Genomic DNA, 16,478 nt, shown 5'->3' with positions numbered 1-16,478 from the left:
CTCTCTTCCTACACACACTCTCTCTCTCACCGCTCGCACACTCTACTCCTAACCGGTGTCGGTTGGAGTGAGGCAGATGGCGATATAGCGCTCGCTCGGTTGTTTGATATCGGCTTTTGCTCTCGCTTACTCCTGCGGGGAGGGCAGTAGCATATGTTGTGCGATTGGAAAGGGATGGGGAATGGTTGGGCCGGTTTGAAGGCTTGAATGAACACCTCTTCAAGCTGGACGAGGGTTGACGTTTCATGCCCGGCATCAGATGGTTGGAGCTTTTGGTTTAATTGTTCGGTTGAAAGGATGATGGACATTCGGAAAATTAAAGACTAAAATTAGCCAGGTTGCTATTAAAATGTTCAACATAACATTCGGATTGATCATTTGAAACTGACTAGGTGAACTAAAACGTATCTAATCTATTCGCACATTAAATTATTTAAATTGTTGGGTAACAAATGTTTGAAATCATAAAGTGAAAAAGTGATTCATAAAGTAAATAATCGTATTTTATCGCTATGCGAATGAATTGGTCATGAATTATTTCTCATTTATGGACGTTTCTGAACGTTGATCCAAAATGAGTAAAATTGCAAAAAGGTAGTAAAATCTTCTGATTATAAACTATTAAAAAGATGCAAATGAAAACACGAAAAACAGTAGCACAGAAAACTTGTCAAAAACAAACTCACCTGAACACTCCTAATGGCGCCATGGAGGACCGGGTGCTTCCCGACCATCCAGTGAATTGAGCCAAAGCACCTTATCACCTTCTTCAAGACGAGCTCCTGTACTTACACTTCGGTGATGTTATGTAGCAACTCCTCTTTTTTTCTCTCTCTTCGCCGGCAATCAAATACACCTCTCCGGACGATCATCAAGATACGATAGGGAGCGAAATATTTCTCACCCTCGCCAACGCTGTGTGTATATAAATTGATAAGAACATCCGTCCGTATCGCGTAACACTTAAATTTCTTTCGCATCGCGGCCCAATCGCATTCGCTGCATCTACCAGGGCGCCAGAGAGTTCGTTCGTGGCAGAATTTTCGATTTAGTATAGATATATTTTCTCTCCATTTATCTTCTTTCTTCGATACGAATTCAACATCAGGTCACGGACACACGCACACACACCCACGGTGCGAGTGTTTCGTTTCGAGCCCATGTTTCGCTCGTTCGAGGTGCAAGTATACAATAATAAATAAAATATCCTCTTGTTAATGGATCACCACGCCCGAGCACACGTGAACGAGGCGCGGTAAGTTGCAAGCACAGCAACAAAAAATAAAGCACGAAACTACATAAACGCGCGTGCATATCTTGTTTTGCAACGAACGCTACCCCACAGTATAACACACAGGCTCGTCCTATTTGATTTGGACGAAAAATGCACACAATTAAACACAATTAGTAAAGTTATTGCTTCTGATCACGCGTTGATAAGACTCTAATAAGAAAAGGCTTGCATTGCAGCGCTGTTCTCTAAAGGCGAGTTGTGAAATGATTGTAAAGTTGTGGTAATGGTGCCTAATTGCAGGAAGCTAAACCAGTAACGAGAATACAGCTGGAGTGTCGATCAAATGATTCACCCTTGTCGTGTCTCACTACACAGCTCGTTAATATTTGCTTTCACAACCCTGGTTACCGACTCGCTAGTCTCACTCTCTTTCTCTCCTTTCTTTCCCGGCTTTTTTTGAGTATACTGTGACAAGCTAAGCGAATGAGCATCAACACAACATCAAAACATATAAGAGCAATTACAATCAAATGCACAGCAATAGTAGCAATACGATAGTGCGAAGGAAGGGGGGCAAAAACGAAACCCCCGCCTAGATACGTGATACATTGGTCCAGTGCGAGACGACGAACCCGGTCCCTTTTTTGTTTGTTTGTTTGTTTGTTTAAACCCGCGTTAGGTACCCGAGCTGGTGCCACTGTATCGTTTCGCGACGTAAATCTATTTCGGCAAGCGGCAGCTCAATGCCACCGAGGAATGCATTCTCCTGCAGCGAGTCGTGCGACCAGATCGTCACCTGCAGCACCTTCTTCTGGATAAACTCGAGCGGTAGCCGATATTCCAACTGCAAATTAAAAAGGGATTGTGGGTGAACTCTCGCTGCATAACGCTAGACAGGCAACGTTCGGCTTACCGTTTCCATAAAGCTAGGGTTGCAGTTCTTCCGCACCACTTTGGTTTTGCGCTTGGTCGCCTTGGAGCTGTCCGGCTTAAGGTACACCTTCACGTACGTGTTGGGCGGCTGGCCACCGGGCGTGTTGGGCAGCGCGACCACATGGTGTATCATCACGATCAGCGTGTCCCGGTGGTACTGCATTGAAATCTTGATCTTTCCACCGACCTGGGGCGGCTGCCCGTCCTCCATCGCTGCCGGTATACCTACGCAAAACAGGCAAAAAAGTATTGCGGAATAAAAATGCGTCCTTCTTGGAGCTTTCCTGCAATCTGCCGACTTACCTTTCACCTTGGCCGAACTGATGTCTGCTTCCTGCTGGTCGCGCAACAGCGGATGGAAGAAGGTGTAAACTAGATCGGAATGTGCAATTTCATCCGCCGAGTTGAACAACGAGATGAGAAACTGGCGTATCTCTGGAAGACGACGTTCGGCGACCACCTTCACGTTCGAGCGCCCGACATGGATGCCCGAGGGCAGGCTGTTTTTACAGAATCGATAGCAAAAATGGGATTAGAATAGAACAAAAAACACAAACACAAAAAAGCCGCTAAAGAACCCCACGAGTATATACGGGTATATGGCAAATAACAAAAGAGCCCACTTGTCAATTAAGATAACGACCACCACATTAAGTGGGCTCCTCCACAGCGTTTAAGCTTGCTGTAGTTTTAATACCCCAACAAAGTCCTCAGTACTGTGAGGGTTCCTCGCATTTCGTAACACAAACAGTATCAGCGTTCAACAAGAAGCATCATCTCGTCCAAGTTCGCCGTCACGTATTGATTAGGAAACTAGTTTGCAGTATACAATCTACGAAATCGAATTCCTGCATTAATCTATGATCGGTCCTACAGGTACAATTGCACGCTATCTTTCCATTCGTCCCCTCCGAATTTCTTTGATCCGGGAAATAAAACGCTTCCAATCTGTCGCCGCACAAAACAAAACTTATCCTTGCCCGATTGGCTTCAATGGAATTTCCCTTGCATCTACTACCACCGTTTAGTATCGACCAGCACACCACACACGCACACACCGGCGTTCGTTGTGGTCGGTTATTTCATTGAAACAATATTCGGTGATAAGATATCGCCAAACGATCGACCGTGTAACAATCGACACCTTCTCCAGGAACGCATGTGCTGGAGGAGAAGGGAGAGGGGTCACAGATGGTGGTATCATTCCTCCGTGATACCATTATCTACCAGTTGCGGGGCGGAGAATCGTTGTAGACAGTGCAGAGTCGTGTCGAACGAACTTCGGATTGAGACTCTCAGTCGTAAAGTGTCATTGCGTTCGAGAGGTGCCTACAGATATTGGTGCCTATCTCTTCAGACATTGGAGAAAAGAGTACAAGACATCACACAAGAGCACTAGCAAACATTCAGGGACAATGGGATTGAAGTTGAAATGGTTTCGGCGAAGGATAACCTTCGATGGTGTGCCACCGGCACCGGAAAGAGACATTCGCCGAAAGGAGGTAGGTGTAGTTGACGAAATTCCAAGAAATCTTTGTGACTCTTACTACTGAAGTGTTCCAAATTCTACGCCCAACAACAGGCAACGGCGGGAACAGTAATTGGGGTGTACCGCCAAAGCACACACTTTGAGGACTTTATCGAGCCAGTTCGTTCGTCCTACTGGGAACCGCCTCCGCAAGCAATCGCCCGTGCCAGTAAGTATCTTAGCAAACGACTCCACGCTCTCCCTCTCTGTGCCAACGTCTACAAAATTTCGACCACTTTGTTTCCCCCTCAGCAATGCGTGCGAATGGCAATCTACCCACCACGTCTACAAACAGTCCCACCGCCAACTCGATATCTTCTGCCGCCTCCTCCTCCTCCACGGTACGGGCGCGTGTGACAGCGGCCCGGTCGTCCCCACCGGCACCGGCACCCATCATACCGACTGGAATCTCTTCCGTCAGCAGGCCCGTTTCAATGACCAATGTCGCCGCCGAAGCTGATAGCCGTGATAAGATAGCACCACACACTCCAGTCGACCGTTTGCAGCAGCTTAGTGCTGACGACTACGAGATGCCGCCCGAGCCGAACTATGCCGCCCCGAAGCCACCGGTAAGAAAGGGAGTTTCCAAGGCAAAGTCGCTGATGAACCTTGCCAACTCCCTGGAGGACGCAAACGGACTTGAAAAGAGACAGCAAGAAGTGCTGCAGCAGCACGAGCTACGATCACCTCAATCGGTGGAGGTGTTAAGTGATCCGTATCCAAGAGCATCATCACCTATCCACGTAGTGCCTATTACGCCGGTTCCGAGGACGACTTCCAGTAACTCGCTCCCACTACGTGAGGATGCTCCGAGTCCTGTAAAACGAGAAGTTAGCACAGAGCCCGAATACATAGTGCCGCTCGCTGCTGAGGAACCGTTCGAGGAACCAATCTATGACTCATTCGAAGCCATCTTCGAGCGAGTGAAAGCTCGCAAACCAATCAGTCCTGGTTCGGAACGGTCCAACATCTCGGCAAGACCTGAAACATCATCTCCTCTACCTAATCGAGAACCTGCGGAGAAGAGTCCGCAAGATGATGGCGTGATATTTGAGCGTGTAAAGCTTCGCAACTCTACGCCACCTGACTCGCTGAGATCTAGCACGACTGGTTCGCTATCATCTGCAAGCTCTCCATCACCTCCACCACAGCGAAAACCGGTGCTACAGGTCACCACCGCCGCATCCAGCCCACCACCGCCAACATCTCCTCCCCAGCCCAAGTCAATCCTCAAGAAACGTGCTCCACCACCGCCACAGATCCCTGTCGAGGCCACATCCAGCATGGTTGAGTTTTCCAACGAAATAGTCACAGCGATCCCAACCCCTCCACCGCGCTCCATCCGAGCGACTACCCTGAAAGATGCTCCGGAACCCTCACCACCTGTCACACCGCCAGAACGAAAGCAAGAACCTCCGGCGCGTCCAGAAACTTCCTTGAAAATTACGAACGGAAACGACCACGAATCCGATTCCGACTCGGACGATGACTTCAACTGGGACTTTGTGCAGAAGCACCGCTCCAGTATCAATCAAACGGTGGCCGCACAAACACAGATCGACCCCGAGGTGCTACGGAATGCTCCCGCCTCACTGCGGAGTGGCATGGTGCAGCCGGTGGCAGCTGTGCCGTCACCGCGCAACCTGCCCGAACCGATCGCACAGCCCCGGACGCTTCGAGGCATGCGAAACCAGCGGGCTCACGCACAGCTAGAAAGCAGTGGCAGGCAGCAGGTCGCACCGGCAGAACAAATTCCACCACCAAGGGCACGTGCCAGTGACTCAAACGCGTCGGAAACTTCCGCTTAGAGTGTAACGAGCGAGTGTGACGAATAAAAAGGATGCGAAGCATTATCTTGGAATTGGAATTGGTAACTAGATTAATTAATTATGTGATTAGCGTTTGGTTGCATGTGTTATAGAACGACCACAACACACTGACTCACCCACGTGTGAGTCATAAGCAAGATACTTAAACGCTTTTTATCGAATTATCAGTAAAAGCCCTGTCTGATATCATCTGGTCTGTTGTCTGATACATGCTGATACTGTATCAAAACCAAAACAAACGTTGTCGCAGGTCGCTGTTTGTCCCGTTTTTTTCGGCGTTCGAGTGATTAAGGCTTACGTACGACACTTACCTATGCAGCTTGGCTAGCGGGAAGTGCATGCAGAGCTTCTGGTGAAACTCGCAAAATTCTTTGTACGAGCGGAACAGATAGGCGGCGTCCGGCTGATGCTGTCGCTCCACCCGCAGAATGTACGTGTAATACTTTTCCTGGTCGTATCGCTTCTGATACCCGTGCACGTAAACCGTCTTCAATCGTCCGTCCTGGGCCATCCTTTAGTACAACGAAACGAAACAAAACTTTAAAGTGTCTTAAGGTAATTGGAATTACACCCCGAACTTACGTGTAAACGCGCGGTATAAAGCTCAGCAGCTCGCCGTCGCCCGATTCGGCGGAAAACTTCATCTGCGCAATGTTGTGCAGGAAGAAGTTAAACTGCGTAAACCACGACTTGAGCGAGATGTGTATCATCTTCGCAAACGTGGCCGCCGCCTCCGGGTTCGACTGGCCGGGCAGCAGCGCGTTGCGCACGTAGTTGACCGCCTCGACCGTGACGCCCGGTATGCCGGACGTCGCCATCAGCGCGAACATGTGCAGCAGCAGATCGCTGTGCCGCCGGACGATGTTGAACGCGGTGCAGCACAGGTCGACGAACTGGTGGAACTTGGCCGATGGGCGATCGCCACCGTTTATCACATACGCCATGTCGGACGTCAGCACGAATGGCGTTCGATCACTGGAAGAAAGCAGAAATGAGTTAGGCGGGGCTTACAGGGGTTTCAGAGACAATTTCTACAACATTTTTCATTGCTTACGAAATGTTTTCCTTAACCAGCTATCAAATGTTGTATTTACGTCACAATAATTGTTTAGTTCTTCCACATGATTTTCAACGCGTCTCAAGCTGGACTGAGTTTGACAGTTGTTTGTGACGTGTTGAAAATCATGTGTAGGAATTGAAATTTTATAAAACAGGGTTTTCCGAGTCAATTTAGAATGTCAACAACAGTTTCCATTGCTTGCAAGATGTTTTTCAACAGCTATCAAATGTTGTATTTGCATCACAATAATTTATCAGTTCTTCCGCATGATTTTAAACAAAACACATACTGGAGTTAGACTTGTAAACTGTTGTGATGTGTTTGAAAATCATGTGTAAGAATTGAAATGTTATTGTGATGCAAATAAAACACGTGACAGCTGTTGAAAAACATCTTGCTAGCAGTGAAAAATGCTGTTCAGATTGGAGAGTGACTGTAAAAACCTCAGTAATGCAAATATATCATTTGACAGCTGTTGAAAAACATCTTGCAGGCGGTGAATAATGATGAGCAATTTCGAAAGTGAGTTGAAAACCCCTGTATATGAACGATATCGAACGTCTCTGCTACTTACCGTTTAAAGTTACCGAACATCTGCGCATCACCGAGAAACTTGCCGAAATCGATGTGAAACAAATGTCCGGACGTTTTGAGCATAATGTTATCGTTATGCCTATCACAAATGCCGAGTATGTAGGTCGCGACCGAGTACCCTGCGCACGAGCGCGTAAAGTTCTCCACCGCCCGCTGGTACTCGAGCTGGCTCGGGTTCTGCTTCGCCAGCCACTCCGCGATCGATTTGTCCTTGAACGACCCGGTCACGCCCCACTCGACCTGTATCTTGCGCAGCGTTTCCGACTCGGACACCAGCTCGATCATGCCCTTCTTGTACGCGGTCGGCACACAGTTGAACGTGACCATCTTCAGGTCGAGCCCCTCGCGCAACCACATCTTGTCCATGATGCGCACCATCTGGATGGTCAGTGCGTCCTGCTGCAGGTCGTCCCCAGCCTTGAAGATGGCCGGCACCACCACCCGGTCCGGCCCGGCAAAGTTGATCTTCAGCGGCAGCGTGTTCGAGTTGAAGTAGTTGCAGCTGCGCACGATCACGCCCGTCACCTCGGCGCCCGGCTCGAGCGGCAGCACGGTCGGCCCATCGATCAGCAGCTGGTTGACCGACTCCAGGCCCTGCTTCAGCACCTGCAGCCGGTGCGAATCCTTCGCCAGCTTCACGCTCTGTGCCACCTCGCCCAGCCGCTTGCACATCATGTTCTGGGAGAGGAAGCGGCCCGTTAGCTTCTCGCCGCAGATCGCTAGCAGCGCGCGCAGCATCAGCTGATTGCGCCGATGGTAGCGGGCCTGATTCATCAGCACCGCATCGCAGGCCGTCTCCTGTGCGTCGATCATGTTTTGGGGCGCTTCGCCCGGCAAGCTGTGCAGCAGCAGCCAGTACAGATGGTGCGCGATGCGGGGCGATTCGAGCGATTTGCGCAGCAGCAGCATCGCTAGCGGCGACCCTTCGTACGTGTCGTGCTTGAGGGCCTGCAGCAGCTGGGGCAGATAGTCGACGAACTCGTCGTTCGGCATGGCGGCGATCCATTCCACCGCCTGGCGGCGCACCTCCAGGTCCGGGTAGCGCGGCAACAGCAGCTCCAGCGCCTGCACGGGACTGAGCGCCGTCCAGGATTTGATCAGCGCGTGCAGATCGGACAGACAGGCGTAGTCCCAGCTGTGGGCCGCGTGCAGAATCTTCGGCAGGGCGTGCGGGAACCGATGCAGATAGTGGCGCTTCTCCCACAGCACCTCGCGCTTCTCCAGCTTGTCCGGCGAGTAGCCCTGCTCGGCCGTATCGATCAGTTCCTGCTGCAGGTTGCGGTCGAGGCTGGCAAAGTCGAGCTGCACCACCGGGGGCAGGTTGCGTATGGGTTCGGGGAACACTACCGCCCCACCGTAGCTCGGTATCTCGATGCTCAGTATCGGGAAGCTGCCCCCGATCGGGTACGTGCCCTTGGACGGTGCCGGGCCGAAGAATTTATCCGTCGTCGGGGGCCACATCGGCAGCAGATACGAGCCCTGTACCATCTTGCGCTCAAAGTCGAAAAACTGCAGCGAGCTCCAGCCCAGCTCCACCTTGGTCATGCGCCCCTCCGACCCACCCGGATCGTTCACACCCGGCGCTGCTCCTCCTGACGCGCCACCACCGGATCCACCTGAAGCTCCACCTCCATCGCTCGTACCACCACCGTCGACCGGTTCCCGCACACACCCGTACAGTACCACCACGAGCCGAGCTTCGCGCGGCAACGTACACACCGGATTGCGGAACATGATCCACGAGTTGAACGTGAGCCGCGGATAAATCCCCGACAGCTCGTTCGAGCACTGCACCACGTAAGGCTCACTAATGTACCGCGCGCCGTGATAGATCTGCACGCCCAGATTGTACTCGTCGTGCCGCCAGTGCAGCGGGGGCCGGTGCAGACACGACACGTTCACCATCACCGCCTGCGAGATGTTACAGATCGAGATCGGGTTCGCATTGTACTCCGGCACGTTCACGCTAAAGTTCACCCGGAACGCTTGCGCGTAAATCTCCAGCAAGCTCTGGATGGCGTGCCGCACCTCGTTGCACCGGTAGCGGATCTGCTCGGCGACCGTGCGCGGCCGCAGCTTCACCTCCGCATAGTCCCCACTCTCCGACACGATCGCCAAACTGCCGTTGCTGTACGCTTCGTCACTCACCACACTGTCCCGGTAGCTGTACACCGTCTGGCCCTGATCGCAGCAAGCCCTCAAATCCTCGATCGACTTTGCAATTTCGAGCGTATCGAGCGGGCCGAGCAGATTGCAGATCGCCTTCACCGCCTGTATCACCCCGGAGCAGGTCAGTATGGTGCGGCCCGATGGGCCATCGTCCGCCGACGACTGCAGCTTGTCGATTTCCGCCTCGAGCGTCTCGAGCAGTATCATCAGATCGTCGTACCCGATCGCGTGCGACGTTTCCTTCGGCAGCAGATGCTCCAGCCGCATGTCCGCGTCGCGCCCATCGTCCTGGGCGGTACGGGCGATCACCCGCATCGTGCGCGCCGTTTTCGCTACAAAGCCCAGCTGCACGTCGTGCTCGAGCTTGATGCTGTCGTGCACGCACTGGAGCTGGTTGAGGCGCGAGCGCACGCACAGGATTTCCTGTATGCCGATCGCTTTCAGCGCGTAATCGCTCACCGTGTTACGTATCTGGCCCTCAAGCGCACAGTACACCTGGGCAATCACGTGCTCTACCGTAGTCGTTACTTGAGAGAGAGAGGAATGGATAGAAGGCCACGGTTAGTAGGAGTTGATTAATGATTCAAAGAGAGCAGCGGCACTTACTATCACAGGTAAATGGTATCGGTGGACCGTAGCCATCGATCTGTCCCTTGGTTTGTTCCCCACCGGCAAAGCAGTCGAGGGCCGGATGCACCAACAGCTTGATGCTCGTGCCCTCCACGTACCGATTCTCGATCTCCGCTGCGACGATATGTCCCACGTTGGTGGCTTCATCGTCGTGCCGATATTGGGCTGAAGAAAAAGAAGAGAGAAAACAGTTAAAGGACAAGCTTCAGCATTAGCGGTGGGAGCTCGGAATCGGACCTACTCGATTCCGATTCCGTGTTCGGAGTCGATTTCGGAGCCGATTCCGATGCTGGAATCGATTCCGATTCCGGAGTCGATTCCGATTCCGCAGTCAATTACGATTCCGGAGTAGATTCCAAAGCTGATGCCGTAGTCGATTCCGGAGTCGATTCCGGATCTGATTCCGGAGCTGATTCCGAATCTGAATCCGGAGCCGATTCCTGAGTCGATTCGGGCTGTGAATTCGGAACCGTTTCCGGAACCGATTCCGGATCGAATTTGGAGTCGATTCCGGAGCCAATTCTGCGGTTGACTTCGGAGCTGCTTCTGGATTTCATTTCGGAACTGATTCCAGAGCCGAATCCGGAACTGATTCCAGAGCCGAAACCGGAGCCGATTCCGGAGCTGATTCCGGACTCGATTCCAGAGCTGATTCCGGACTCGATTCCGTTTCCGGAGTCGATTCCGATTTCAGAGCAGATTCCGACTCCGGAGCCGATTCCAATTCCGGAGCCGATTCTGATTCTGGAATCAATTCCGACGAGAATTTCATTTTTTCCCATCACTTGATTCTGGAATCAATTCCGACGAGAATTTCATTTTTTCCCCATCACTATTCAACATTAAATAATTAAAATAACAGCAAACCTACCTCTCAACTGCTTCACCATGCTGTAGAAAGCGATCAATTCCTTGTCGTAGCTCTTGGCAATCACCACGTTCTCGTACAGCTTGTACGGTGTAGCCCGCCGCTCCACGCCGCTGGCCGGGGCAAGCTTCCGCTGCATGATCTCGTAGTTCGACTGCTCGTCCGCCTGGCCCGCCGGAATGCCGCGCAGCATCGTGTGGCTGTACCCGGCGGCGGCGGCGGTTGAGTTGCGCGGTGGCAGTGGCGGTGGCTCCCCATCTCCACCGCCCACCGGTGACTGGGTGGAGGAGCTGGAGGACGCTTCGACCGGTGCGTTTACCCACCCGTACGTACAGCTGCCGCCGGGTGTACCGGGCGGTGGCGGCAGCACACCGACCGCACCGTACAGCGACGCAGGCGGTGACAGTGGTGTGCCCGTTTTGTCCGACAGGGAGCGATTGACGACGGCGTCGTACACGGGATCGGAGTACTGTGTGCCGCCGGAGTAGATGTAGTCGAACGGATCGTAATCTTCGTAGTAGGTCGACGCCGTGTCATCTGTTGTTTGATGGGGAAGAGAAGAATAGAGAGAGAGAGAGAGAGAGAGTTTGCGTTAGTGTACGGTGAAACAAAGTGCACAGCGGAGAGTGAATGAACGCTTAAACGCTAACGCTTTCGACGCTTAAACCTTTTGACTTTCTACCAACACCACCACCACCGTTGGACGCGACGGACGACTTTCGAGCACGCAACATTTTCATCATTTCTTCGCACTCACAGACACGCGTGTCATGGAATTTCATTCGAACAGTAAAACATCAACGGCCAGAGCATGATTTTCCAGGAGAAGACGTAGCAGGAGAGGTAAGGTGAGGTAAGAGTAAACTAGCTTTATTGCGTGTTTTGTGGTTCGTTTTTCGTCAATTTTTTTTTTGTGTTTCTTGTCTAGCTCAAAACCTATCTACTTCTGTCTACGCTGCCGGCCTTGGACGTTGCCACCGTTGCAGGTGTGTCAAGTTCGTGACTATGCGCGTCTGCGGCCCCCTGAATACTGTGTGCTGTGCCGCCGCCCTTATCAATTTCGGTTCGAGTACTGGCAATATAAGAACAGAGCACTTGTCTATACAGCACCAATGAGCGGTAACCTCCTCAGCGGGCACTATTATGTCTACGGAACACGTGTCTCTTTTTCTCTCCTGTTTTTTTTCCTTTTCTTTTGTCCCTACAAACTCTAACCACCTTACCACCACTCCTTCCCGCCGCTCCGCTTGATAGTTTCCATTGAAAGGCACACATTTCTTCTTAAGGACACTGATACACACACACTTGAAGTGCACTGCAGGAAAACGGAAACGCACCTTCCCTTTGTACGGTATGGCTGTTTTTTTTCGCGTCGAAAAAAGGTTCAAATCGGATAAAACTATGTTTCTGCGTTTTAGTGTTAGAGGCCCACGGACCACACCACACAAAGCGCGACAAAGCGTACGCGAGCCCGGTTACTCCCTAACTGATAAGATTATACTAAGATAAAGGCATTGCGCGGTTGGGATTTTTGTTGTTGTGTGAAACACAAACAGAAGGGCCAAAAGGGTCCTTTCTACTGTAGTTTTGAATTTTAAAAGAAAATTCTCCTATTGATTTTAATTAAAAAGGGATGCATTATCGCAAAAATATTTGTTCTTTTCGACAAACTATAAACGATTGCACATTTGAAGAAAATATACTTCATAGGAATGGCATTTAACACTCATTCGGAAATGAGTAGATGCACTCCTAATCCAAACAAAGCATTATCCAACCCACACATACACTCCCACAGCCGACGAGTACGACTAGTGTGTGTCTGTGCAATTAAATCTCTCCGCTTGAGGAAACAACGAGCGTGATAAAAAAGCGCAATTGCTTCCAGAATTGCCCAGCGGCGGGTGCGGAACGGGTGGCGCGTCTAATAATAAGCCGCTGGAGTGGTCGGCTAATTATGAATGTATGTAAGCAACGCTAGAGAGCGCCCCTTTTGTGTGACGGAGTTTGTTGTCGTACTCGGAAAGTTAGTAATTTGTAAATTTACTGTCCCGGGGAATTTGGTGCCGTGACTGGGATATTTAGAGTGAAGCTGTGTTTGTTTTTGTGCGCAATATCTTACACATTCGCGTTCGAAACTGTAAAGCTAGCTAATTTAGTAGAGAACAGAGCTAAATGTAGCTCTCGTTTGCACTTTACCTCTAAGAGAGCGCGGCTAGTCGCGTAAAGCCTTACAGAATGTGCATATTTCTAGCAATACGGGCAGTGCGCGGGTCTAAACTACGTGCGCGAACGATCTTACGGTCTAAAAGCCTTATTGTCTCTTCCCTGTCACTTGTATCTTATTGTCAAGATACCATTTTTCTCTCTCGTTCTCTCACTCTCTCTCTCTCTCTCTCTAATTATTCTCTACGCGCGCTTGAGCAAAAAGTGTGTATGTATGTGTGTGTGCGGTTTTGTTCAATACGCCCGTTTACCTTTATCGTCATCGCCACTGCTGCCGCTGGACGACCGATTACCGCACAGCAGCGGATCGAACGCTTCCAGCACCGACACGCGCGGATTGTCCTCGAAGCCGAGATCGATCAGATCCGTTCCCTTGGTCCCGAGCCGCTGCTGCTGGGAAGGGCCTGCACCCCCATTGGCTGGATCACTTTTCGGGCGCATAACGACGGCCGGCTGCTCGCCCCTGGCCGGCGACGCTTGGCGTCTCAGTGCGCTCGCCAGGACGGCTTGCGGTTGGGAGTAGGAGCGCCCGGCAGCACCCAGCTTTGGCACGTGCACGAGGGCCGTTTCCGGATTGGCAACCGTGGAGGAGGAGGTGGAGGTGGTACTGCCGGTGGTTCCATTCATTCCGGTGGTTTGTTGCAGTGCTGGGTAGAGCGGAGTGCCCGGTGTGCCACCCACCCCAAAGGGTGCAGCACCGGCCGATGGTTGAGGTAGTGGTGCTTGGTGAGCCGGTCCATAGTTGGCCATCGTTGGCACCGTGCCGTATGCCGGCACGCCACCGTACGCGACGGTGCCGGGATAGGCCGGTGGCACTACCATCGCCGCTGGGCCTCCGGCCGTTGCCACCGCGTACATCGGCGGGCTGTTGTACAGCCGGTGCAGCTCGTCCGGTGTGAGTGGTTTCGGTTTCGCAGCCTGGCTGCTGTACGGTACCAGCTGCATTGCGGCCGCATTGTACGGGCCCTGCAGGTGGGCTTGCCCGGGTACGCCGACCGGTTGATAGGCCGCCTGGTGGAAGCCGTAGCTGGCGGCCGACATGCTAAGGCTGCGCTGCGTCTTAAAGCCCTGCTCGTACTGTCCAACGGGCGGTTGTGCTGGTGGTGCCTGTGTGTTGAGACTAAAACGAGAAGAGAGAATGTATGAAATGAAGAAAAAATGCTCAAAATCGCAGCGAAAAACGCAACCGCCACATACCGATGCATCTGTTCCACCAATTCCTTCAGATTGTTGCGCGCCTCCTCCTTAGGGTCGGGCGGTTTCGGTACGGCACTGAACGATATCAGGTCCGCTTCGTCCTTTCCGCGCGCCGGCGGCCCCTGTATGCCCGGGTTGCGCGAGTCACTGTGCCGCCGAACTGCCGGACCACCCGGACCGGGCGGTGGTTCCAGCGTGCTGCCGGATGTGCCTGCACCTGACGCCGGTGCCGCCGCCACCTTGCCCGTGCCGCACGCGACCCGCCGCTGCAGGTAGGCCCGGTACTCTTCGAGCGTTTGCGAGACGGCTTTCGGATCGTTCGCCAGCTCCGGCGTCATCTGGCGCTGCCTCGCCCGTATCTTTTCCAGCTCGAGCGTTTCCAGGCTCAGCGCCATGGCCCGCTCGATGTCCGCCAGGTACTTCTTTTCAAACTCCAGGTCATTCGGATTCGTTGCCATGGTTGTGATTGGGTGTGTGCGTGTGTGTGTGTGTGTTAATGTAGATGTGATGTGTGATGTCTGTGTGCGTTTGTTTGTGTTTGTAATGCTTCTGGCAGTGTGATCTATAGATAGAAGAAAAGAAAGATAAACATTAGCGGTAATTTAATTGATTTAAAAAAACATAAAAAAAACCAATAGACGATATTTCGTAACAAGAAAGAAACTGTAAACTCATTTCCACCGCAGAACGACTGATTAGCTCGTTCCTGCGGTTTGTTTATCTTTTCGCATTCTTCCCGCTTCTTGTGTGTGTGCTTCGTTTTCTTTTGCTTATCGCGGCAGGCCCCGTCGTCGGTTTTATGGTTGAAATGACGGCAAAGTAAAAAATGACGGAAAAAGACGAGCAAGAAGCCATTCAAAGGGCTTGCAACAAGTGTGCCGAGGAATTGCAGTGCCCCGTCATGGGCACGTAATGCGTCCACCACCAACACGACCGGAAACAAATTCTTTCCCCTGGTCTAACCAATTTTCCCCCCGTTCTTCCCTTGCTAAGCGGCTGATGTAAACAAACCAACAAGTTTCGTACTCATTTTTCTTGCACAGAAATAGCAAAACAACATCGATACGGTTTTTGCAAAACAAAACAAAATAAAAACGAACACGCATTTTCTGGTCGTGTTTTTGCTGCCGATTCGCCATGCCACATTCTGATTGAAGCTATAATCATAACAACTTCGCGGCCACAGAAAAGCAAACAAATCAAGTGACCAGTGCAATCGAAGAGTGCGTTGGCAGGCGAACACAAGAAATGCGCACTCTTTCCTTCTCTTTTCAGCTGCTTTTGCAAATTGAAATGCACACATATTACAGACGAACAGGACGGGAGGCGCTGGATGGCCTTTTAACCGAACGCGAGGTCAAACCGCGGATTTGTTTGTACGAGAAGAGCGTGCCGTTCCCTCTCCAGTTTTTGTTCTCCCTTTTCCTTCACATTGGTGTTAATGTGTACCATCTGTACACGATTAGTAGGTTGGCCGTATGTTGGCGTACGAAAAGAAAAGTAGGCGCTGGCCCGAACCTTCATGAATGAATGTGATTAATAGTCGGGCCAGCCGGCACTGCTACGGGAGGGAACACTCATCCCGTATGACTCAAGCGGGAAGAAAACATGGATCAATTTAGGTGTGTACATTTGAGCGAAATAAGTATTGCAGCTTTTCAGAGAATGTACAAAAAAGGGGGCAAAATCCTTAAAATTCCAGCACGACACGGGAACGTGGCACGGAACGTGGAAAAACAGTCTTGCTTTTCGGCTTGTTTCAACACACACCACTGATGATGCACAGATGCACCGAAAAATCGACGTGGAGCAATTGCTGCTGCTGCCGTCCGTATGCGTCTTTGCCAAATGGTACGCCTCGCCCAATTACGATCAATTTCCGGCTGCCAGCACGGGCGGCCCAGCTTCCAGCTACCTTTCTGCACTGCCCTTTGGTTTTGCCTGTTCCGCTAAAGCTTCCGGGACTTCGTTTCGGGGGTAATTTGCAGCATTTTCAAACCGTTTTAACAACACCAACCACCAAGAGCACTTTTCTATTTACACAAAAAAAAACATACGAACAAATTTCGCGACTGTACTCGAACTGTGTCACAGCCCTACTGGGGGTCATACCATTTGACAGTTGGCGGTTGTAAATTTGATGTTTGAAATTAGCTGTCAAATATGGCTGTTTTGAGAATGACTTTATATTTTATTAAATTCTTGTTAAA

General features: G+C 51.4%; 2 protein-coding genes across 7 annotated transcripts; one reads left to right on the top strand and one right to left on the bottom strand.

Moving 5' to 3' along the window:
* Positions 1 to 1,040: 1,040 nt before the first annotated feature.
* Positions 1,041 to 16,362, bottom strand: LOC120904155 (phosphatidylinositol 4-phosphate 3-kinase C2 domain-containing subunit beta). Of its 6 annotated transcripts, none has more exons than XM_040313955.1 (11): positions 16,184 to 16,362; positions 14,269 to 14,830; positions 13,323 to 14,191; positions 10,849 to 11,382; positions 9,954 to 10,142; positions 7,159 to 9,874; positions 6,107 to 6,499; positions 5,836 to 6,036; positions 2,471 to 2,667; positions 2,148 to 2,392; positions 1,041 to 2,078 (listed from the first exon to the last, which is right to left on the bottom strand). In XM_040313955.1, the coding sequence occupies exons 2-11, from the start codon at positions 14,724 to 14,726 to the stop codon at positions 1,899 to 1,901; spliced, it is 5,982 nt and encodes a 1,993-aa protein (XP_040169889.1). In that variant the 5' UTR covers positions 14,727 to 14,830; positions 16,184 to 16,362; the 3' UTR covers positions 1,041 to 1,898. The 6 variants fall into 6 exon arrangements, with proteins under 6 accessions (XP_040169889.1, XP_040169892.1, XP_040169890.1 ...); XM_040313958.1 differs by having other exon boundaries at positions 16,197 to 16,302; XM_040313956.1 differs by lacking the exon at positions 16,184 to 16,362 and adding an exon at positions 16,039 to 16,167.
* On the top strand, positions 2,673 to 5,556 carry LOC120904157 (proline-rich protein 36-like). Its single transcript, XM_040313964.1, has 3 exons — positions 2,673 to 3,669; positions 3,750 to 3,864; positions 3,948 to 5,556. The coding sequence occupies exons 1-3, from the start codon at positions 3,583 to 3,585 to the stop codon at positions 5,501 to 5,503; spliced, it is 1,758 nt and encodes a 585-aa protein (XP_040169898.1). The 5' UTR covers positions 2,673 to 3,582; the 3' UTR covers positions 5,504 to 5,556.
* Positions 16,363 to 16,478: the final 116 nt, after the last annotated feature.

This window comes from Anopheles arabiensis, chromosome 3, assembly GCF_016920715.1.
Source record: "Anopheles arabiensis isolate DONGOLA chromosome 3, AaraD3, whole genome shotgun sequence".
NCBI classification, from domain to species: domain Eukaryota; kingdom Metazoa; phylum Arthropoda; class Insecta; order Diptera; family Culicidae; genus Anopheles; species Anopheles arabiensis.
This window is presented reverse-complemented; position numbering and strand designations above follow the sequence as displayed.